The 24,368-nt window shown below is 39.5% G+C and overlaps 1 protein-coding gene across 2 annotated transcripts in view; it reads right to left on the bottom strand.

The window, feature by feature from the left end:
- MID1 (midline 1) overlaps positions 1–24,368 on the bottom strand; it is a 659,238-nt gene that overhangs the window by 39,017 nt on the left and 595,853 nt on the right. For both annotated transcript variants that reach the window (XM_073616351.1, XM_073616350.1), the window contains exon 7: positions 22,988–23,131. In XM_073616351.1, coding sequence (XP_073472452.1) covers positions 22,988–23,131 — 144 coding nt within the window. The remainder of the gene's footprint in view (positions 1–22,987; positions 23,132–24,368) is intronic.

Genomic DNA, 24,368 nt, shown 5'->3' with positions numbered 1-24,368 from the left:
CGCCTCGTGCAGCCGGGCTGCCTTGCCACAATAACTGTGTGGAAGGCAGTCCCAAATTGGTTAAAATACAAGGACCTATAAGATTCACTAAAAATACAAATCACTACTTTATAAATATGCCTCACATTCTGTGATATTACAAATCTTTTGATAAACAAATTAACCTGATTATCAAATAAAATATAAAATAGGTCTGAGTCAATCAATGGTTTAATTTTGTGTCATGAACTCTCCAAGACCTTTTGGGGTAGCTAAAACAGGAAAGTGTGAATGTTTTATGACCATGACCACCTGGTAGCATTTGTCAAAGATTAGTTTGTACCTTGCTTCTACTGACATCCCATATTTGACAACCTGTTCAAATTAGTTTTGCTGTCAAAGTGTTGACCAATCAAGTATTCGCTTTCTAAGGTGCAAAAACACCCTCGTCACAAAACATCCACTGAACATTCTCATTCTGGAGATTGTCCATGCCCATATGTGGTAATAAACCTGACCATAAATGGTCTTGACTGAATTCCACATCACTTTATATCTAGATGATCGTGATACATAAGTATTTAACCCCTTTGCGTCCAACATTTGAAAAATTAGAATCTCTTAGTAGATATACCAATGATACGTTTATAAATCAACCCTCCCAAATGTAACACAGGCATTTTTCTTTTCTTTTTAACTGCATCTTTTAAAAAAGAAGCAGGACAGCTAGATCACATGAGCTTATTTTAGAAGACAATGGTATCATATTTTCACAAATTATAGTTATTAAGGATTTTGCACTTGATGTTTTTATTGATTATCTTTCTTCATTTCTGCTTTAAACTCTGCACAGTATGCTTCTGTAAATTAGAAATAGACACTGCAGACTTTTCAGACTTTGTGTCTTCATGCTATTTGACAAAAGTACTGTAAATATTTCATGGAACAGAGATAGCTAAGTACATAACAGGTTCTGAGGTTAAACATATTCCACTTGAGCCAGGGCCATATCTAAGTAACTTTTCAAAATGAAAGGTTCAGTTATGAATTTGTTGACCTTGTAGATAAAGCAGAAAAAGTATCCAAGACCAAAGAACATCCTTCAAACAAACATTTGCATACAATGCCTAAACATCCCCAAAGTTATTTGATAAAGTCTAGAACTGTTATTTGGAAATTCCCGTTGTGCACAGACATTGAGTCTTTGAAAGAGTCGATATAAAAAACTAAAAACAAAAAAACAGGATATGATCAGAACATAAAATGTGTTACTGATGTTATAGCTGCAAAAAAAGGATTCCATAAAAATTAAACCAAGTTTGTCCTTATAGACATATCATATGCATGAAGATAAAATATATACTTTTTCTAACTGGAAGATATTCAAAGTTTCAATAAGCATCAAGTAGTGCAAAAAAAATGTAAGATTCAAATCCTATGTTTCTGGTTCTATAAGGAGCCCTTTGCTACCTAAAAACTGTAACAGACATTTGTTTATGACTCCTCCAAAGATAAAACTTCTGGAAAACAAACATTTAAAGTGCTGATAAAAGTTGTTATAATCAGATACCAAAACCCTGCAGCTCCAACACATCCATTAATTCTAGCCAAAGAAACTAGTTCTCATAAGACTAATATTGGGTACACATGGGCCAAATGTCAGAAGACAACAGCCGGTTAAAAAAAAAAGTCCGACATTCGGCCTTTGTGCACATCGGTCTGTCCATAAAACCAGCAGCCGACCGACTCCCGATCAGCGCTCCCAGCCAGGGCTGGGCCAGGGCCAGCGCTCTCAGCCAGGGCTGCCCCCCCTGTAAGAACACAACAGCTCAGCAGGGGAGATCGCTGTACTAATGTCGGATGGTTAGTACAGTGGCTCTGACCACACCTGCCAGGTTTTTTTGTGCAACCAATGGCTGCACACATTGATCGAATGCTGGCTTTCCAGCAAGGCCATTCGACAGGAGCTGGACGTTGGAACAGTCAACTGTACACATGGACTGAAAATTAGATGGTTCCTGCTGAATCGGATGATTTTTGGCCTATGTGTACTGGGCTTAAGACAGATATATAGCTGGTGCAGTGGATATGGAAAGGCTAAAAACGTGGAGCCTGAGAACTGTTGTAAATTTTCTACCAAAGGTGGCTTATTTATTCTTCTATGCGTGAGAATGCCTTCACTCTGCTTTTTCCTTCAATTGCCTTAAAGTATCACACTTGGTTCTCTGCAAGTCTTTAAGATGATTACTAGCAGATTATAGTCATGCACATGCGGTTGTCCCAATGAGAGGAAAAAAAGAGGGACCAACATGTAAAACCCAAATCCTCCACTCGCCAAGAGGGAAGAACAAGCTAATTTTTTCTAATGAATACATTAGAATACAATTTATTTCCTGGCCCTAGCTTCTAACATCCAACTAAATGGAATTGCATCACTCTAATCACTGTTCTTTCTAAGACTTATGGTAGCCATACATGCTTTGATAAATATTAATGGACTTTCAATTGATCTTTCCTAATAAGTTTAATAAATCTATAATCAACAACCCAATCGATTGCTATGCCACACATGCCAGGGAAGTAGATGTCGACTGATAATTGGAAGATTATTGTAAATTATCTATCACATCTCTTTTGCCACCATGCAAACTTTGATTGATCAAAATATGATCAAATTCATGACCAAAGCATCTCGGTGCTGCCAAAGGATGCAATACAATTTTTTTTAGGTGTGTAAATTAAAGTAAATTACAATTGGTTGCTATGTATTACAGCTCTTTGCAGTGCAAAGTTTTTTTTTTTCCATATACTGTGTATGAAAGGAACCCATAAGCTTACAATGAATATTTTAGTCTGTATGTTAACACCAATTTAAAACATCTTAACCTCATGTTCCCTTTTTTATACACAATCTTCAACCAACAATTCATTTACAGAAGGCATGTAGAAACATTCTGCATAGATTTTTATTTTCTAGCATTTGAATTTTTAGTGCCTAATGTGAAAGGTACTGTGTGTTTAGATCATCTGTTTGGTGCAGAGTTTTTTGTTATTACAAAAAAAAAAAAAAAATCTTTTAACATGAATAAGAAAACTTTGGACAGCTATTTCCTCCTGAAAATATTGAAGTAAAAGCTGAGTACTTGCACATGTTAAATATGTAGCAATCAACGTGCGGTACTTTTTTGCTACTATAACCTACTTAGATGCAAATGGCCTGCATTATGAGTTTTCACTTTGTGCTTTGCTGTTTATGAGCAGCAGAAGGCTTTGACTAAGCTCTCAGATATAATTTTTTAAAAGCACACAGACTCATGGATAGAAAGCTGCATAGATTCATGGTTTGTTAACCTCTGACAAGCAATTACCTCAGCACCTAAATGTAAAGAATCATTTTCAAAGCGAATCATTGGAAATTGTTAGTAAAGGAAGCCTGTACAGAGAGCAATATGGAGGCTGTCACTACTAAATATCATCTGAAAATGCCAGTTGCCTGCTTTTCTCTGACTTTTAGGCCCCTTTCACACCGAGGCGCTTCTAAACTGCCAGTAAAACAGTAACTGTTAGTAAGACATCAGCTTATTGGAAAAAATGCAAAGGAACTGTATTTGTATGTATTCCTCCTTGAGAAGCAGAGAATAAATTCGTTGAGTATCCAATTGCCTAATGGGAACAAGAATCATTTTTTTTCTGTTAGAGCAAATTGCACCTTCCTCTAGTCCAACTGTGGGCTAGAGTTCTAAGGTATCTGAGTTTTTAACAGATTTTTGTAAACGTGTTTTTTCTACCCATGTAACGAAAACAAGAGGGAACTACTATAGTAGAAGGTGTAGCAATAAAACAAAAATTCTACTTAATTACGCAAGTTACTAAAGGAAGTTTCTAAACAAACCAACACAGCATCAAATATGCTAAAGACTACCTGACTCCAAGGTATGCTTTAGAAAAAAATGTTAATATGTTGATAATGTATCTGTACAACGTATAACTAAATTGAAGAGATAAGCAACAGGATCTTCCATACAACGGCCTAACTTTAGGCTTAGTCAAGCTGCATTTATTATAGGCTGCTACTTTTGATAAAAAATGGAATACCGCAGCTGTAAAATGCAAATGAGTACAGGATGTATGGCTTCCCAACTGACAATGTGCAGCCTATACAATCTGGATGTAATAATGTAGAAAGTTATTTCCTCTGGGCTTGATACTGACATACTCTGCACACCGGATGGACCAATCCCAAATTCATCAATGACAGCTAAAGAAAAATATCTTGGTTCCATCTGCACCATCTGATCCCATTTTGCAGGAATATATCACAATGCTGAAGCCAAGTCTGTCTGCCTCCCTGGAGATCTGGATCTAGTCCTGGATCCTGTCTGTAAGCCGTAAGGAAGCAGAAAGGAAACTTGCTTAAATGATGAAAAGGGAAGACTGGAAAATGGTAGGAATGGTGGATACAATGCAATGTGAACAGAGGACTTGAGTATTGTGATATCACTTGTTATGCAGGCAGGATCATATTGTTTCTGGGCATATTCCTACATAGTTTCCTCTATATGGTAACTAAATATATGTTTTTGCTCGGTCTCTACGGTATGTTTCTTTTTATCGCTTACATTTATATACATTTAAATACATTTTTGCGATCAGTAAAGCACGAATTGAGCATGGTGGGCATGGTTTACTCAACCACACTAAAGGAACACACAAACATAGGCACAAGTCAATAGGACCCCCTTATTTTATTGACTTTAAAGTGGGACTGTTTACATGCACTTAAATTCACTGACAGGGGTATGGTAAGCCCTACCGCTTCCCCAGTTCTTATTGCAACTAAATCTGAATGCATCGGGTGCTAAATAAAGTACATGTATACTTAGACTCTATAACTATGGTATTGAGTAGCATAGGTTCCATTCCTGTTTTCTAGCATATACTGTACATTTGCACAAATATGTTGAGTCCCTGGGAGCACAATGCTACAATTTGTTTAGTATTAATACTTTAAAATATCATATTTTTGATGCCCAGATTACATGATACAGTACATGGAGTTTATATATTCTCCTGGCTTGGTTTAACTCCTTTAGGTGCTTACATTTCCCAAACCAAATGTACCCTCGTAGGTTTATTTCTTCCTAAACTGGCATGTGACTGTGTTTTAGGGATAACTGAATGTAAGCTGTTTCTTTTACAGAGACTCATCATTGTGGAATCTGCTCCATCCAAATCCATATTTTGGGCATAATAAATACATATTAAGTTTATTGCAAAGGTTTGATTGCTGCCCCATGTGCATTTTTTCTATCATCATATCTCCTAAGATCTTGGAACATAACTGGAACATAGTTTACTGTATATGTAGGAAATAGTCTTTTAGTCTTTTGCCATCAGAAGGGCTAGGATATATGCTACAAGGCATAATAGTTACTGAACTGTAAGCACTTGAATTTACATCTCATCCACGGCCAACTCCTTCTTACCAATGCATAGTAGTCCCCAGTGTTTGACAAGATAGTTTTAATCAGCCATGGCTTGCAAGCGTTTGTGACAAATTTCACTGCAGCATACAGAAGAAAAGCTTAAATAAAAAGTATTGAGATATTTTTGGTGCATAATATCATAATTTGAGTGAAAAAAAAAGCAAAAATGTGGATTGCAAACCGCAAACTAATTGAAAAATGATCAACAAGTACTGTACTATTTTTAAGGTTTATTAAACTAAACAGTATAAATGTTATAAATGTTTTCAAAGCAATAATTCATCTAAATAGTGCAAACAGTGCCAATATATTTAATGTCTTATTACTGTGTGTCAGTAACCACATTTTAAAGCTCTCTGTGTTTTTTTTATGCAATATATTACTTTAAATTGGCTTCAAAAATCATCATTAGGAGTAAAATTCACAACTTCAATTTAAAGTTATAAAACTTGGCTGAACTATCCATTTGGACAGCATGTTCAGAGGAGCTGTGCATAACTACTACACTTTACATTAAGCTGTGCAAGGGTTCAAAGCAAGCAGTCAGTACAGTCAGTAAATTAGCCTGTGGGCAAATCTCAATCATAGACACTTAACCAACCGTTCTTTAGCTGAAAAAGCAACAGATTTATTTTAGCTACAATAATTATCTTGTATAATCTCTCCCACAATCTGACACATTGACTTCTGAGCACATTACTTCAAAACTAACATTGTTATGAGTTTACCATTCTACAGCTCTACTGCTTATTTGGCAACAAGTTTAAATAATTTCTAAAAAACATATCCATGCTGAATAGACAGTCAACAATGTTTGTAGAAAGCTGCACTATAATCCCACCACAATCCCTCACAATGTACTAACGTTTTTTATTGCTTGTAAATACTCCTCTTTGAATATTAAAGTGCATTTTCTTTTTTAACCACTTGCTTACTGGGCACTTAAACCCCCCTCCTGTCCAGACCAATTTTCAGCTTTCAACGCTGATGCACTTTGAAAGACAATTGCGCGGTCATGCTACACTGCATCCAAATGACATTTTTATAATTTCTTTCCAACAAATAGAGTTTTCTTTTGGTGGTATTTGATCACCTCTGCGTATTTTATTTTTTGTTAAAAAAATTTAATAAGACTGAATTTAATTTTTTTTTAATATTTTGTTATAAAATGTTGAAAACAGGTAATTTTTCTCCTTCATTGATGTACGCTGATGAGGCGGCACTGATGGGCACCGATAGATGGCAGTAATGGGCACTGATGAGTGGCAGCGATGGGCACTGATGGGTGGCAATAATGGGCACTGATCGGTTACACTGATAGGCTGCACTGCTAGGTGGCATTGATTGGCACCACTGGTGGGCATTGATAGGTGGCACTTGGAAGCATTGATAGGTGGCACTCATGGGCATTGGATAGGTGGCACTGGCAGGTGGCACTGGCAGGGGTACTCGTGGGCACAGATGAGACATAATTTCCTCTTCCTCTTCGGGGCCGATGTCCCTTGCAGATAAGCCGGTGATCGGCTTTTTTTCTCCTCACGCTGTCGGCGTGAGGAGAAAAAAAAACGATTACTGAGCTTTTGTTTACAACATGTGATCAGCTGTCATTGGCTGACAGCTGATCACGTAGTAAGGGGCTGGGACCGGGACCGACCCCTTACTCAGATCTGTGATCACACGAGTATCAGTGACTCGGTGATCACAGCGCAGGGGGCGCACGCGGCGCGTGCACAGGGGAGGCCGTCACATGACAGCCTCCCGGAAATTCAGGTCTGCTCTGTGGCCGTCATTCGGCTATAGTGTGGACGGCAAGAGGTTAAACATGTCATACTTACCTGCTCTGTGCAATATTGCACAAAGCAGCCCTGATCCTCCTCTTCTCGGTACCCTCGATGGCGCTCCTGGCTCCTCCTCTTCTCCGTGTGCCACCATAGGAAGCCATTTCCTATGGTGGCACACATGCAGGTTTGATCCCGAGCCATGCTCTGTGTATCCATTGACACACACAGCCAATGGCCTTATGTTACTCTCACTAAGTCCAGTAAGAAAGGAGCAAGAGAGCAACGCTGGATCGAGATTGGGCTCAAGTAAGTATAAAGGGGAAGGGAGAATGAATTTATCATGAACGTTCTTAATAATTAGAATCAGGTTCATATTTCATGGACAGACATTTTTTGAAACAAAGCTCCAGACAGATATAAAGGAAACACAAATGAATGCATTAACTAACAAAAATATTTAAAATACATCTGCTATGGGGTTGATTTACTAAAACCAGAGGGTGGAAAATCTGGGGTAGCTCTGCAAAGAAACCAATTAGCTTCCAAGCTTTTTTAAAGCCTAATTGAACAAACTGAAGTTAGAAACTGAATGGCTACAATGCACAGCTGCACCAGTTGTTGCACTCTCCAGTTTTAGTAAATAAACCTTTATGAGTACTAACATTTAACACTTGACTTCTTATCAATTTCCTACAGCTTCTATACAGCAGCAGTCTGACATGGAGAACAAGGGTTAACAATAGAGGTCAATGGGATCTTGCTGCATTAACATGTGCTGACAAAGGTTATGGAGGAGTGAGAAGGAGGTCATTCTGATACTCTCTCATTCTCTAATCACAGCTGGGGGTAAGGAGGTAAACTAGCTGTACTGCCTGACAAGTGAAAAGTGAGGTCAACATTGGCAGGTAAAACTTTCCAATATGTGTATTTCGGTTCAATATGTTTATTGAGTTTTTTGAGTAAACAAGAGAAATATAAAAAGCTCGTTGTTCGCCCACGCAGGGCTAGAGACATGTAAAAATTACCAAAGATCAATATCGTTCACAATTATCCTGTAACATAGTGAAAATAGGGGATGGTATCAAAAAATGACTACTGCATAAAGTGCCCTGTCCCCAAATTCATCGCCGAAGGGGAGGCTCTTCTCCAGCAACCCCCCTCCATAGGAGGCAACAGTAGGAGTCAGAATAGTGAGAAACCAGAAAGAAAGCCAAAGGGCAGAGATAAGGGGGTCATAGATAGGAGAGGGGGAAAGGGAACGGGAGATCTCGGACACGGCGCCTCACAGAAGGGAGTCAGACAAGGCCCAAACAGGATGCTTGAAGTGTGGGAAACTCCCAATATATGGATTTAAACTGTATATCTAGATGTTTGTCTGAAGTTTTGGCTTTAAAGAACACTCAAACCTTTGCCAAAACTGTAACCATCCCCCACCACAGCTCCCTAAAGTAAACTAAAGAAAGAAGACTGTGGCAGATTCCAGGTTTTCCTGGGACAAATCAATTGATAAGCAAATTTATTGTTATTCACCACAATGTATACAGTATGAAAATATCACCCCAGTCAATTTGGTGATTTGGTGAAAGACACATTTTTCATGCCATTCTCAGCACAACCACCTCACTGTATAGAGCAGCCCGATCTAAAAAAAAAAAAAAAATCTACACATAGGGGGAGAATTGAGAAGTACAGCCAAAGCTATGCCATATCCTTTGTAAACTGACCACGGTATATCATGGCTGCTGAGCCCTGACACTGTGGTCAGGTTACGTGCCTCCGTCAGCCGCAGCCCTGCTCTCCTCTGTCCTCCTCCCCCCTCCCTTCCGTGCCTGTCCACTCCACAATCCTCCCCATGATCATGCTAACCTGGCTCCTCAGATCTCTCTACTCCCTGCTGACATCAGCGGCAGTGCTTGGCCCCGCCCACTATAGCTGTCAGCCTGAGAGAGCCGAGGAATCACGTGAGCACTGGGAGCCACGCTGATATATGATATAATGGGAATTTTTTTTATACAGCACAGGCGCAGGGGTTAAATAACAGAAAGGATGCCATGATCATATTATAGAGGGTTAACAACCACTTTAAGCTTTGACAATAAAACCTGGAAGCTGATTGGTTTCAATGCAGAGCTGCAACAGATTTTGCACTCTACAGTTTTAGTAAATCAACCCCATAGTGTTTTTCTATTCAAGGAAGAATGATCCCACTTAACTTTTTACCATATATCATTTGTTGTGGCAAATCTAAATTTGGCCATGCCGCGTTGTTGCTCAGCTCGCAAGTCATAAACCATAGTTGTCCAGAACTGAGGATTTCTCAAACAATTGTGAGGGTGTACGCCCTACAGAATCCCACCAGTTAGTCATTATAAAAATATTCTATTTTGAGTTTGATTGATTTAAAGTAAGGATAGATTTTATTAAAGTATGAGTAAAGTATTACTAAACATTACGCATTTGTACTCATTTTGCAGCCTCTGACATAATGTCAGCATAATGGATTTCCTTTATTAAAATATATCCTGTTTCTAACAGTATGACCAGGCTCTCTATTTGCATCAATGTTTGCTGAAAATAAGTTGCAGAGTCAATTAGGTGAGTGTGATATTTCAGACTTGAGAAATTCTGGTGGAGACAAGAAGGTTTTTCAACCTGCCAGAATCCCCTCAATATGATGGGTTGGCCTTTGAGTTGCTGTTGAAAAACATGTTAAATTGACTTTGTAAAAATCTATTCTCTGCTATATTTTGGATTTGGTGTCAAAATCTCACATATCTTGGTTTCATGAACCGAGTCCTGTGGTGTTTTTCTTTCATAGTGTCAGAGGCAACAATATTACAAATGGTTTGCTATTAACTACAAACAGGAACTGTGCCAGCATGGCTTCCACTGCTTGGACAGCACACAGCAGTAAAGGCTACATTCTCACTAAGCATTGATATTTATCTGATACAGAATTTTTTAGGAAAAAAACCAGCATATCATATTTAATTGTTCAACTTTATTTAAAATACTGAGGTAACGTTTTTTATATGAGTCTTTTAATGTTCATGTAGTGATATCTGGCACAGGTGCACTTCTACTGTAACACAAAAAAATGCTCAAGGTTAACCACATATGGCTGCAGGTTTTTTCGTATAGGGTGAGGAAATGCTGAAATTACAATATTGTGGTTTTCCTTAACACCTAGATCTACTATATCAACAGGCGATCTTAAATTAGGATTTAGACTGTAAGTGCAGTGAGGCAGGAAACAAAGTATAATGGAAAAGAATAATCCATGGAGGGAAGCGAGCATGAATAAGTTAGGAACTGCAAGGCTCTAGAATGACTTATATGGCCATGAGTTTTACTGCAATAAGACCATCAAGTTTCGTTAACCACTTCTGCACCAGTGATTTTAAACTTTTAAAAGACCAATTTTTTTTTTTTTTAATTTAAGCTAACACACCTATTGATTTGGGAAGAACTTTGTTCATTTTTTTTTATAATACTGAAGAAGAAAAAAAAGACTCTTTTGTTGATATTGGGCTTGATTTACTAAAGAACTACAGACTATTCTCTAAGCAAAATGAAGTTTACTTTGGAAACTGTATTATTAAAGCGGTTGTATACCCGCACATGGAAAAAAAAAACACACACAAAAAAAAAAACTTGTAAGGCAAAGGCATAATGAGCTAGTATGCACTGCAATACTCACCTTAGAACAAGGTCCCCGTATCGCATCACAGTCCACGCTGAGGGACATTTTGCCCTCTACGTTTCTTCCAGGTTCACGGCTCCGGCGCTGTGAGTGGCCTTAGCCGCGATGACGTCACTCCCGCCCATGCGCGAGGGAGTATTCTTTCCGGCAAGGTCTGGCACCGTCTGCCGGACTTTCAGCCGGGCCTTCACACAGGAGATATTCATTTTACCTACAGGTAAGCCTTATTATAGGCTTACCTGTAGGTAAAAATAAAAAAAAGAGTATACAACCGATTTAATATAGTGAGTAAGGAGAAGCTGTGTTCAGTATCGGTACCCAAACAGGTGTGAAGGAAGATACAAAATTGGATTTTTGCTAGCGCCTGACTAGATGATTGAAGCTAACAAAGTTTCATCTTATATACTAAGTGAACAGCCCCTATTCCTATTTTTATTTTTTTTGTGTAGTTTTTCACTTCAATTATTAAATTATGTGCAAATAAAATAAGCAGGGATTTGCCCTGAATGACTGAATAACTAACTTCATATGACTGAATAACTAACTAGAATATTCACATAATTCATTTCTTTAGTAAATCAGCCTAAAATTATTTGAAAAATAATAAGGTCTCACAAAACTAAAATGACATTTCTGGCACAGTGTGAAGCCATTTATATGTGGGGAAAAAAAAAATCTTTATTCTTTTTATATTTTTTTTTAACACTGCACTACCCAAAAAATGTAACACAAAGAAGTAAATTAATGAAAAACGCTTATACACAAATAGTTAAAAAAAAAAAAAAATAATATATATATATATATATATATATATATATATATATATATATACACACAGTATTTTGTGGGTGAACAGCACTGCTAGCCCGGACAACTTCACAGAACTATGCGCACAGGCAGGTGTGTTCCCGAAGAGCACCAAAATAAACAAAAATCAGAGGGGAGCTTAGTTTATTGCTCATATACATAAGTAAACTATACTGACATTTCTGGCATCCCTGCCTTTTATCAAGCATAAATATATAACCACAGCAAGGTGTGGGAAAAAAAAAAACCTAGGGGTTAAAAAGAAGTCAATGTATTTAAAAAAGTATAATTTACACACTTATTATCTGTACTGTATTATCTGTAGAAAGACAAGGGCTGCTGTTAGAAACCACTGGGCCCTGTACAGACAACCCCCAAATAAACACAGTTAACTATGCTTCAGTTATGAATGAAGACTCAAGAAAGTTCATTCAGGAAAGGAAGGGGCTATTTATCGGACCCTTCCCCCACTCTCCATCCAGAAGGATCTTATTGTGTGCTTGCAGCTACCGGTGCAATGCCGGCAGCACTGCAGGGGTAGGAGGGGCACACAGGGGGGCCTGGGCAGCAAGAGGAAATGTAGAGGAAACGATCGGTAAGGCAGAGGGCAATTACTGGAACCGATACCCTGTATGGCTCTCTTTGCAGTAGCTGAAAGCCGGCAGGAGGGAGAGGATTAGAAGTAGAAGCCAGCTTTCAGCTGCTGCAGAAAGAGCCATATAGGGGATCGATTTCATTAATTGCCCCCTGTCGTGCCAATCACCCCCCCTGCCCACATCCGATTCACCCAGATGCTTGGGCCCCCCTGCTGACCTGGGCCCCGTATAGGCGGGCCAGTGGTACTCTGTTATCCACGGCCCTGAGCAAGACTAAAACAGTTTAACCTTTGCAGTTACACTGAATGCTCAGTAGAGATGAGCAAACAGATAAAAAAAAAATATTAATAATACAACATTTGAAGTGATTAGTGTCAACTTTACAAATGGATACATTTGTAATTTAATATGTGCTTTTCATTTTAACCTGAGGCCTTCCATTATTTTCTATAACTGCAGAAAAACTCACATTTCCACTTTGTTGCAGCAGTCCTCAGTCTGTAGACAGGATTTCGCATAACCCCTGTCACCCTATTCTTTTAATGGGCTCAATACTCTTATCAGAAATCTTCACAGATTTTGAAGTCAAATTACTGATATAACTGTCATCTTAGGTTTTTGTTACTGCATGACTAAGGATAAAACACAATAGGCTCACTTTATGGAGCTTTAACAGAAGGATAATTTAGATGTGTGCCTAACTTTCAGATATTATTGGACTGAAAATAACTAACTTTTTTAAAAATAAATACACTTCTCCCTGTGTTAGCTTTGTGAATTGAGTCCAGTGCATTCTTTCCAATTACAATGCTGCAATTCACTACGTAACTATAGTAAAAAAAAAAAAAACCCTCCAACTAAACATTCTTTCAGCAAAAAAACAGTAAGCATGTTGTAATGATCTACATCAGTATCTACAGCATATAGTGAAATACAGATCAGCAGTAACATTGGTTTAAGTCACTGCAATGTACCCAGCTGTCCTGCCCAACTTACACAAAAATGCTTTGAGTGGGGAAGGTTCAAGGGGGGGAACCACGTCAATAAGTGCCTGCTAAATAAAAGTGTTTCCTTAAAAAAATCAAGCTATTACAGTTTAAACTGAACTTCAGGTAAACAACTAAACGTGTAGCTAAAATGTATTAAGTATATAGGTGAGGTTTTTGTCGGAATTAGGGTTTAAACACCTCTGCCACAAATCACAGCTAGTTAATGATGTTATTTTCTCTACCGCAGTTAAGCAATAAAGCTAGATCCCCTCTCTACCACCCCCCAACCCCCCCCCCCCCCCCCGTCAGGTGAAAATAAAGCCTAGTACACACGATCAGAAAGTAGGGCAAAAAAATACAGCTTTTGAAGCGATCGTACGATAATCTGATCATTAGTACACAGCTTTTGAGAACCGATCACGACAGTATGTCCAAAATTATCTGAAGGAACAAATACGAAAAAGATGAAAAATGTTCTCGTAGTTCACCAGATCGGAAGATTTTCCTTTAATCAGCACAGTTCTCCAAAAAAAATTGGAAGAAAATGCTTAGAAACAATAGAATACATTACTATACAATACAATACATTACATCACGTCCGATGTTGTATTCTGTCATACAAGATTTTTTGTAAGTTGAGTCACTTCTTCATTTTCAATATAAGACTAGTATGCAAAAAACAGACAATCATTTGTCTGATATTCTCATCATCAGGCTTTAAGGAACAGCATCAGACTGATAAGGTAATCATTCTCCTCCTGTCAATGTGCCTCTTCTCTGCACACAGCATAGTTACATAGTTAGTAAGGTTGAATAAATACACCAGTCCATCCAGTTCAAACTGTGTGGGTGTGTGTGTGCTCATGACAAAAATTATATCCAATATCCCTGTTTACTGTGCTCGCTAAGAAGCCTATCTAAGAGTGCAATACTTTATATTTTTGAAAATTAACCCTTATTTGCCAAGTAGCTGCCCACCCCTTTATTTTATCGAGGTATTCTTGTAAAGTTTCTATATCCCGTTGTGAAATAATAGCCCTGCTTAGCTTTGTATCGCTAGCAAACAATAAAATTGAGATATTTATCCCATCTTTTATATCATTTATGAACAACAAACACAATTGGTCCCAGGACAAAGCACTGGGGTATCCAATGTATCACTCCAGACCAGTCTGAGTATATGCTTTTTATCACCACTGTTTGGACGCGATCCTGTAACCCGTTTTCTATCCATGTACTAACCCTATAGTCTATGCCTACAGACCCCAGCTTGTAAATTAAGCTTTTGTGGGGACCGTATTGAATGCTTTTGCAAAATCCAGGTACATTCCCATCCACAGGCCTTCCCTTAGCTAGATGGCAACTCACTTCCTCATGTTAACAGGTTGATTTGGCAAAAACCTTTCGTAAAGCCATGCAGGTTACTACTAATGTTACTGTATTCATCAGCAAAATCTTGGATTTAAGTCCCTTATCATCCGCTCCAATAGTTTACATTCTATTGATGTTAGGCTGACTGGCTTGTAGCTTCCAGGTATATATCTCAGCCCCTTTTGACCGGTTCCTACTGTTTCCCTTTCCTCTTCCATTGCAAGTGATGCTGTGCATGAGATTACAAATGGTTAATATTTTGAAAAAACATGCACCTGCAGGGCACGCTCTGTGATCACAGAGTCAATGAGACTTGGCTGATCACAGATCGGAGTAAGGGGCCGATCCCGGACCCTTAGCACATGATCAGCTGTCAGCCAATGACAGCTGATAACGTGATGTAAACAGAAGATTGGTGATCCTATCACTGGATTCTGACAGAGGGACATTGGTCCCAAACAGGGAGGCACTGCTGCTATGCATTGCCCTCCAGTGCCACCTACATGTGTATATCAGTGCCTCCTACCAGTGCCCACCAGTGCCACCTATCAGTGCATATTAGTGCCTCATCATCAGTACCACCTATCAATGCTGCCTATCAGTGTCGCCTACAAGTGCTCATCGGTGCCACCCATCAATGCCTACCAGGGCCACCTATCATTGCTCATCAGTGCTGCCAAACAGTGCCCATCAGTGCAGCCTATCAATGCCCATCAGTGCTGCCTGATCAGCGCACATCCATGAAGAAGAAATTTACCTGTTTTCAAAATTTTATAACAAACTATGAAACTGTTTGTTTTTTTTTCCCTTAAAAATTTTTGGTCTTTTTTCGTTTTTTTTGCAAAAAATAAATAACCCAGCAGTGATTAAATACCTCCAAAAGAAAGCTCTATTTGTGTGAAAAAATTATAAAAATTTCATTTGGGTACAGTGTAGCATGACCGTGCAACTGTCATTCAACGTGTGAGAGCGCTGAAAGCTGAAAATTGGCCTGGGAAGGAAGGGGGTTTAAGTGCCCAGTAAGAAAATGGTTAAAGGTAAGTGTACAGAATACAAATGAATAATCTACTAATATATATGAACTATACATGTTAATGGTATTTATAATTATTATTTATTACACCTTCCACCAACATTAAAAAAAACAATCCCCATCTTGTAGCATACTATTTTGCTATGAACTGTAAAAAGGTACAGGCAGTCACATTCTATCTCTCCAATGCATTAATAGGGAAATTAAGGTGTGGAAAAGGTACTACAATTTTACTTTATTATATTGAGAATGGTATAGCAAATAATAATAATAATCCTGTAAACACAAGGCATTTTTCTAAATACATATTACTGCTGCTGTTTGTCTTATTAAATAATTAGTGTTATTTTTCTAAAAAGTCATTAACAGCTGGTGTGAAGGAGTTTAAGTAGCAAAGAAAATGATATAAATAGCTAGTATTTGCTCTGCGGGCCAGAGAAGGCTGTGCTCATTATACAAAACCAGTAAAGTAACAATATTATGTATTTTTAAAAAGGAAAAAATCACCAGGTTTAAAATTATTTAAATATAATAATGTATGATTAACAATGAATTATAAGAAACCTATCATCAGAAAATATAAAAAGCTGCCACTGTTGACATCTTCTTCAGAAAATGCTAGTCGCTGCCTGTCCTGCTGATCTTTGTGTCCATGATATAATGTCCATAAAAACTATAAAAGTTAATATAACAGTAGGCTGCCTGCTTGCAGATTGAAGAGGATCATGCGTGCTTATTCTTCATGCATGAAGAAGAAGCACGCATGCTTCGAACGTGCCCACCCTCCCGCTGACCTTGTACCCGGAAGTGTATTCCGCAGCCAGACGTTCCGGAGCATACGGATCTTCCTCCCCAGATACCTACAGCGTTGGATCCCACCACCGCGCTTGTAACCAGGGATGGTTCCTCGGGCACTTATCGGCTACAGTCTATTCCTCCTGGACAAGCGCGGATGATCTTTATGACACATGCCTGTTTTTACATCGCCAGTTTGTGAGTGTATTGTCAAATTTTATACTGCATTTCATTAAATATTTTAAGTTACTACACTCAGAAGATGCCGTTTTTGAATCACTGACAGGAAGCAATGGTGTACATGAGGATCTCTAACTTAAGTCGGCCATACATGCATCAAAATTCAGCCAGTTCAGCAGGGACTGGACAAATTTTGATCCATGTATAGACTGGCTGGTTGTCTATTGAGCCACTTGTCTGTTTTTTTCCAAACATTTAATGCTGCTGTCTAGTTGGAAACACTGATCATTGTATTCTGCCGGCATGGAAGGTTCCCCAACAACAGAACACAACAGCGCTGGGGGAATCCTTCCACACAGAGTGTGTTGATGGGGGAATTTGCATTTTTTCTTTTTTGGTTCAAACTTCTGGTTGAAGGAAAAAAATTTATCATGTATTGTCTGCCTTAGAAAGTAGTAAAACCAGGGATTCAGCATGTTTACTTCAAGTATATTTAAGGCCTCAAATATTTGTTTTACTCTTAGAGCAAGGAGTGATTAAAACACCTGTCAGATATTTTTTGATACTGGGTAATCTTGAGGCGATTTCCCATCCTGTCCTACAGACACAAAAGGATGAGAGAACAAATCTCGCCGTGTTTCCCCGAAAATGAGACCGGGTCTTATATTAATTTTGCCTACAACAAACACACTAGGGCTTATTTTCAGGGGATGTCTTATTAATTTACGGTATGTACAAGGACAATCTTAACCACTTTCCGCCCGGCCGTCATCTTGCTATGGTGGTTCATATGATGTCCAGCAGGATAACATGCCGCCGCGCGCCTGAGCATTGCGGCGATCGGTGGAGCGGTGTGTCAGTCTGACACGCCGCTCCACCGATCTTGGTAAAGAGCCTCCGACGGAGGCTCTTTACCACGTGATCAGCCGTGTCCAATCACGGCTGATCACAATGTCAATAGGAAGAGCCGTTGATCGGCTTTTCCTCATTCGCGTCTGACAGACGCGAGTAGAGGAGAGCCGTTCGGCGGCTCTCCTGGCAGGGGGGGTCTGCGCTGATTGTTTATCAGCGCAGCCCCCCTCGGATGCCCGCACTAGATCACCAGGGAAGCCGCCAGGACCACCAGGGAGCCGGGCAACATGTGGATGGCCAGGTATGTACCCCATGGCCATCCACATGTGCCCAATCTGTGCCAATCAGTGCCCACAAATGGGCACTGACTGGCACCATTTTAAATCAGGGATGCCCAGCAATGCCACCCATCTATGTGATCAGTGCCACCAATCAGTGTCAACAGTGCCACCCATCAGTGTCCATCTGTGCCACCTATCAGTGCCCATCTGTGCCACCTATCAGTACCCATCAGTGCCACCCATAAGTACCCATCAATGCCACCTACGAGTGCCCATCAGTGCTGCCTATGAGTGCCCATCGGTGCCACCTATGAGTGCCCATCAGTGCTGCATACCAGTGCCACCTATCAGTGCCCATCAGTGCCACCTATCAGAGCCCATCAGTGCTGCCTATCAGTGCCGCCTATCAGTGCCCATCATCAGTGCCCGTCAGTGCCACCTCATCAGTGCCACCTCATTTGTGCCACCTCATCGGTGCCCATCAGTGCGGTTGTATCACTGCCCATCAGTGCAGCCATATCAGTGCCCGTCATTGAAGAAGAAAACGTACTTATTACGTTTTTTATGTACGTAACGTACAAAAAAATTTTAACAGAAACAAAGAAAAACTTGTTTTTTTTCCAAATTTTTGGTCTTTTTTTATTTGTTGCGCAAAAAATAAAAACCGCAGAGGTGATCAAATACCACCAAAAGAAAGCTCTATTTGTGGGAACAAAATGATAAAAAATTTGTTTGGGTACAGTGTTGCATGACCGCGCAATTGTCATTCAAATTGCGACATCGCTGAAAGCTGAAAATTGGCCTGGGCAGGAAGGTGTCTAAGTGCCTGGTATTGAAGTGGTTAAAGTGGTTGTAACCCTAAAAAAAAAAATATATATATCCTGTTCCTTATGTAATCTGTTTTAATAAAACGATTATACTGGTATAAGTGTGTAAACTGTCTCCCTTTGTAACAGATTTATGAAAAATACCTTTATAACAGCTCCACTGGGCCCTCACGTGTTCTGCTCTTCTTCTCTGCTCTGAGATCCCTGCTGACGTCAGCCCGCTCCGAGCTATGAAGAGGGAGGGGCCACAGACGTCAGCCAGGAGGAGAGAAGAGCCCAGATCAACGCTGGCGTCAGCCCGCTCTGAGCTCTGAAGAGGGAGGATCCACAGACGTCAACCGGGAAGAGAGAAGAGCCCAGATCCATGCTGACGTCAGCCCGCTCCAAGCTCTGATGCGGAAGGGGCTGCAGATGTCAGCAGGGAGGAGAGAAGAAGACCTCCTGCAGGTGAGCGGCGGCTGTAAATATGGTGTTTTTAAATAGGGTTACAAAGGGAGAGACACACGGCACCTTATACCAGTTTTAAATTTTTTTTAATGAAATTTACTGGGGCTTATTTTCAGGTAGGGCTTATATTGCAGCCCTCCCAGATAATGAGTCTAGGTCTTATTTTCAGGGTAGGTCTTATTTTTGGGGAAACAGGGTAGTTGTCATCGGAACAGGGGTCCCAATTGGAGAGATGAGAAACAAATCTATAACGTATACATCACAATATAATAAAAGCTATAAAGCTATAAAGTGTAAACTATATTATTCTAAAAAAATAGACTTTTTAGATTTCTGTTACATTTTATGAACAAGCTTATTTGTTAATTCAAAAAAAAAAAAAAAACCCGAGATGGGGTTTCAGTGATCCATTCAACATGGCATAACCAGGAGCCAAATCTTTATGGCAGGCTGACAGTGGCAATTTTGCAGCTGGGGCACAATAATTAATATACAGATACTTGTGGACACAGCACAGAAAGTGGTGAACACCCCTGTTCTAATATTTAAACCTGACATGATACAACACTACTTTTATCTTTGATCATGCGTGGTGCAAAAAATTGAGAATGCTGCTGAAAATGCCAAAGAATGGATGTTGCAATCATCTAAATAACTGCGTGTTTTCATTGGACTGCATGGAGGATGTAAAAAACATAAAATTTTTACTAATCATGGTTGTGGAATCCTTCCTATTGTGTTAAAACAGGGTAAACAAAAAATATATTTCCTAAAATTTGTGTGGAAAAACATAACAATGTAAATTTCACTACTTAAAGCGGAACTTCACCCAAAAGGCCAAGTTCTGCTTGTCTGACCCCCAACCCCCCCTCTTCCTCCTCCTCCTCTTTAAGTTTTGATACTTCATTTTTTTTTTAGGGGAAACAGGTTTTGAAGCTGCAAGCAATCACAGCCAGCTTTCCAAAGTGAACATGCCGGTGCCTGGACCCGAAGACGGCTGAAGAGCCAGCTTGGATGTGGACCGTGTTGGATCCCTGGACAGGTAGCTGTCCTATTAAATGTCAGCAGCTACAGTATCTGTATCTTTCTTTTGCAGTGAACTTTTCCTTTTAGTCCTTTTCCTGTCAGCCAGAATGGATTTGGCCTCATTGGGAAAAAAGATTGCTTGAGGAGCTTCCTGTCTAATGGACACCATAGGAACTGGGAATATTTCAAAACTGAGCAGAAATTCCACCTCTGACTGTTGTTAATGGAAGAATTTTCCCTTATGCAAGGTTTAAATTAGCCTTCTTTTCTGGTGGCAACTGTAACATTTTTGGATTCCTCCTAACCTTAATGGTCCCCAAAGACAAATAAAGAGGGTGAATCTCCACACACAGATAGCAATAAGAATCTTACAGAAGTTCTAAGACTAAGCTGAACCACCTATACACTATTGGCACTTATACAATTACACTGGCTGTACAAATTAAAAAAAAACTATAGATATAAACAAGACATTTGGTAATTAGAACAAGCAGTATTAAAGTAGAATTCCACTGGTTTTGTTAAAAAGTACCATGTATTATTTATTATCTGTACCATAAAGTGCATATAGTGAATTTAATAGTGATAGTGATTTAATATGGGAGGGGCTTGGACAAACAACCCCACCACTTTTAAGGGGAAAAGAAGATTGCATTTACTGACTATGAGGAGTAGCATCAAAGGACTTTGCATTAAATAATACTGAGAATTTTATGCTCAGACATTCAATTTGAACAAAACTACATTTTAATTTAAGGGTGTAAGTGGAGAACCAAGAAAGCTTAAGTTGTCATGTAAATTGTACATTTTCTATAATTCACTCCTGCTAATAAAAACTACAGCAGAAACATACGGCTTTTTCTAGAAATATAATTTCTGCTTGATCTTTATTTGATTTTGCCATCTATTTGTTTAACGCCTGTATGAGAAATGTCAACTTCCATTTAATTATCCTTCCATCTCCTTAATTATCTTCTATTTCAAAAGATGATCCACAGTGCAGTAATTAAAGTGGAGAGTGGTGGGTGACAGCCTCCTACTGTGCAATCCTCAAAGTATAGCAATTAGCACATCCCAACAAGAAAATCTTATTAACACATACTTTGAATATCAGGAGTACTTGTCTACACGCGTTTCATTTATCATTCAATAATTAAGCAATTAGTCTTTAGCTTGCGTCTGAAATTAAAAGTAAAATGCAAAATCATGACAGAATTAACCCTCTTACATGCAAAAATATTATTAAAGCAGTTTGGAAGATAACTTAGTAATAAAATGTAGCTATAAATTATACAAATCAAAAATAAAGCATCTCAGCATTAGAGTCTCAGGGTACACACAGGCCAAAAAGTTAAATTGGGATCTCTTCATAGACAGCACTGCATAAAGTGAATAGGGGGTGCTCAATATCAATAATACTATGAAATGTCACCTTGGCATGTTATAATAAGTATTTCGTATGGTTTACAACTTTTTGGAACATCTGCCCAACCTTCCCAAACCTTATCTTGTCAGGAGAAGCTTACACTATGGTAGTCAGGCAATCAGAAAATAGGAGTGGATCTCAGCACTGCCATGGGAACATCAGCCCGTCTACGGGTAGCCTAAACCAAGGGTAGAAATTGGCACTTGACTGATTGCTATTATTAACTGCTGTTATTCTAAGAAATAACCCTTAGACACTTAAACTTCAATTCCATGCAAAGCAGTAAAGACAAAACTACCTAAAGCCCATAGCTCATGACAGAGGTGGCAAAGATGGAACGAAATTCAGCCAGGTTAGCCGGGACCAGATGAATTTTGATCCATGTGTGACCACTGCATCTACAGATTGATTTCTGCTCAACCGCCCTGTTGGACAGAAGCTGCTTGATCAGCGGCTGCAGTGCTAACCTGTATATTCTGACAGTGGAAGAGTCTCCCCGCTATTAGAATGCAACTGAGCAGTTATGAGCCATGGCTAACTTTAATGTTAAACACTGAATCTCTGCCCACCTCAGCCTCTGACCTCTTGAAGAAAAGCGCTGTTCTCTCTCAGCTAAAGAAATTTAGCATGGTGAAAGGGAATTTCTCTAGATGCTTATCAGTAGCTTTATCAGCACCCATGGAGCAAGCATATGTGTAATACCCCTAAAATCTGGGAGGTGTAGCCCTGTGATCTGATATAGCTCTCATTCAGTGGTATCATTCAAAACATATTGCAACTGCAGAGGTGAATGGGAGGAGGATTTCAACAATCTGGAAAAGCTTAAAGGGGTTGTAAACCCGGGGTTCTCAGCACTTGATTGGATAGATTGATAGCAGCGCAGCCATTGGTTCCCGCTGCTGTCAATCAAATCCAATGACGTGGGCACCGGGGCCGAGTCATATATTCAGCGGCTATGGACGCGCCGAATGCTGGGCTTGGGAGCGCGCCTAGGGGGAAACTCCTAGGGGGTTATCTGATGCGGGGAGGAGCCGCGAGAGGCGCCGAGGGACCCCAGAAGTCGGTGTTCGGGGCAACTCTGTGCAAAACGAACTGCATAGTGGAGGTAAGTATGCCATGTTTGTTATTTAAGAAAAAAAATATTTGAAGCTTTACAATCACTTTAAACCGGAACAAGCTTTGAAATTGTAGTACGTTATGGGTGTAGGGGTAAACTGAGATCTTCAAGGAGCCCATAGTTCAGATTTAGTTTAAAAACTTATGCCATGACACAAGTTCGACCAATTTGATTAATGCCTTTATCTACGCTGATCAACCACACGATACAAAGAGATTACTCCAACAATTTCGTATAAAATCTAGACTTAGTCCTAACAGTGAAGCAAAACATGAACACAGACATACTTACTGACAACATTGGCTTGTCCTGTAAATATGGTATATTGAAGTTCATAGGAAACAACACTGAATTCATCATCAGATGTCCAGTGAACAGTAATTGTGTCGTAAGATGCTGTGCAGAGTTCTTCCCTGATGATTGGAGGACTGGGAGCTGTCAGAAGACATAACAATAGCAAAGATTACCATTTACGTAGCTCTATTAACATAATAATAAGAACAGCAATGGAAACTTAAAGTACACCTGTACCAAGAGAACTACAGATGCTGCCATTACTGACCTCCATCTGAAAATAATAACTACCTGGCCATCTCTGGCTTTAATGCTTTTATTAACTGACCTGGAACAAGAATGCATCAAGTAAAGTATGCATCAAGTAAAGTCAGATGCCCCTAATGACATCATGATCATGTATTATGAAACTAGTAGGGCGGAGTTTATGTCCAGCGATACCACGCTACTCTGATCTGCAGATTTTTATGTGAGAACATTTTTATCCACTTGTTACATTGTATTGGACCTGTGGTCACTGTTAATGACATTTTTTCAATAAACCACCCTGGTTTTATGCTATGTGGCGACTTTTTGCCTTTTTTACATAAACCTACATGAGAAAGAGTGATTAACCAGCACCAACGGCTGTGACGCTACCCTTCTCTACCTCCAGTGGATGGATCATTTATGATGTGTGATTCCACTCCTAATAATGTGGAGTCTAGGTATCCGTGCACATCTTGTATCTATATGGTGGAAGGCGCACTTGGGTGTAGGGTTTCTCACTATCTTTTGGACACGTGCTGAAACAATATATCACTTTATTTCTGTATGGACCTATATGGAAATCTTATGGACTGACTACTGTCACTTTATTTCATTTCACATGTTATACTGTTATTTATATATACAATTAGATACAACCAGCAACCATAATGCTGCTGTGGCCCGTGATGAAATGGAGTTTGACATCCCTGATTTTACCTATGCAAGTTTACTCTTTTCAAACCATACAAACCATCACTTAAAGCCCTGAATAAGGGGGAAAGCTGTAGGCCCCAAAATGTCTTGGTCTGCTACGTTTGCCCTTTGATCATAAATAACATACTTTTGAACCCATAAATCTGTGGTCTGGCACTCAGATGTTTCCCTATACTACTCTGCATTTACCCTAGACATCTTTAAGACTCCTTCATATTAGAGAGCTGCATATCCTGAGTCACTGCACCCTTTAGTATGGACTTATCTGTACATTGAAAAGCAAGACCAACTCTGGATCCAGCGCCTAATACTCACACACGCCAAAAAAATGCACAGTCACTGTATAAATGACACTAGCAGGGAAGGGGTTAACACCAGGGGTGATCAAGGGGTTAAGTGTGCTCCTAGGGAGTGC

Source organism: Aquarana catesbeiana, linkage group LG02, assembly GCF_042186555.1.
Source record: "Aquarana catesbeiana isolate 2022-GZ linkage group LG02, ASM4218655v1, whole genome shotgun sequence".
NCBI classification, from domain to species: Eukaryota; Metazoa; Chordata; class Amphibia; order Anura; family Ranidae; genus Aquarana; species Aquarana catesbeiana.
This window is presented reverse-complemented; position numbering and strand designations above follow the sequence as displayed.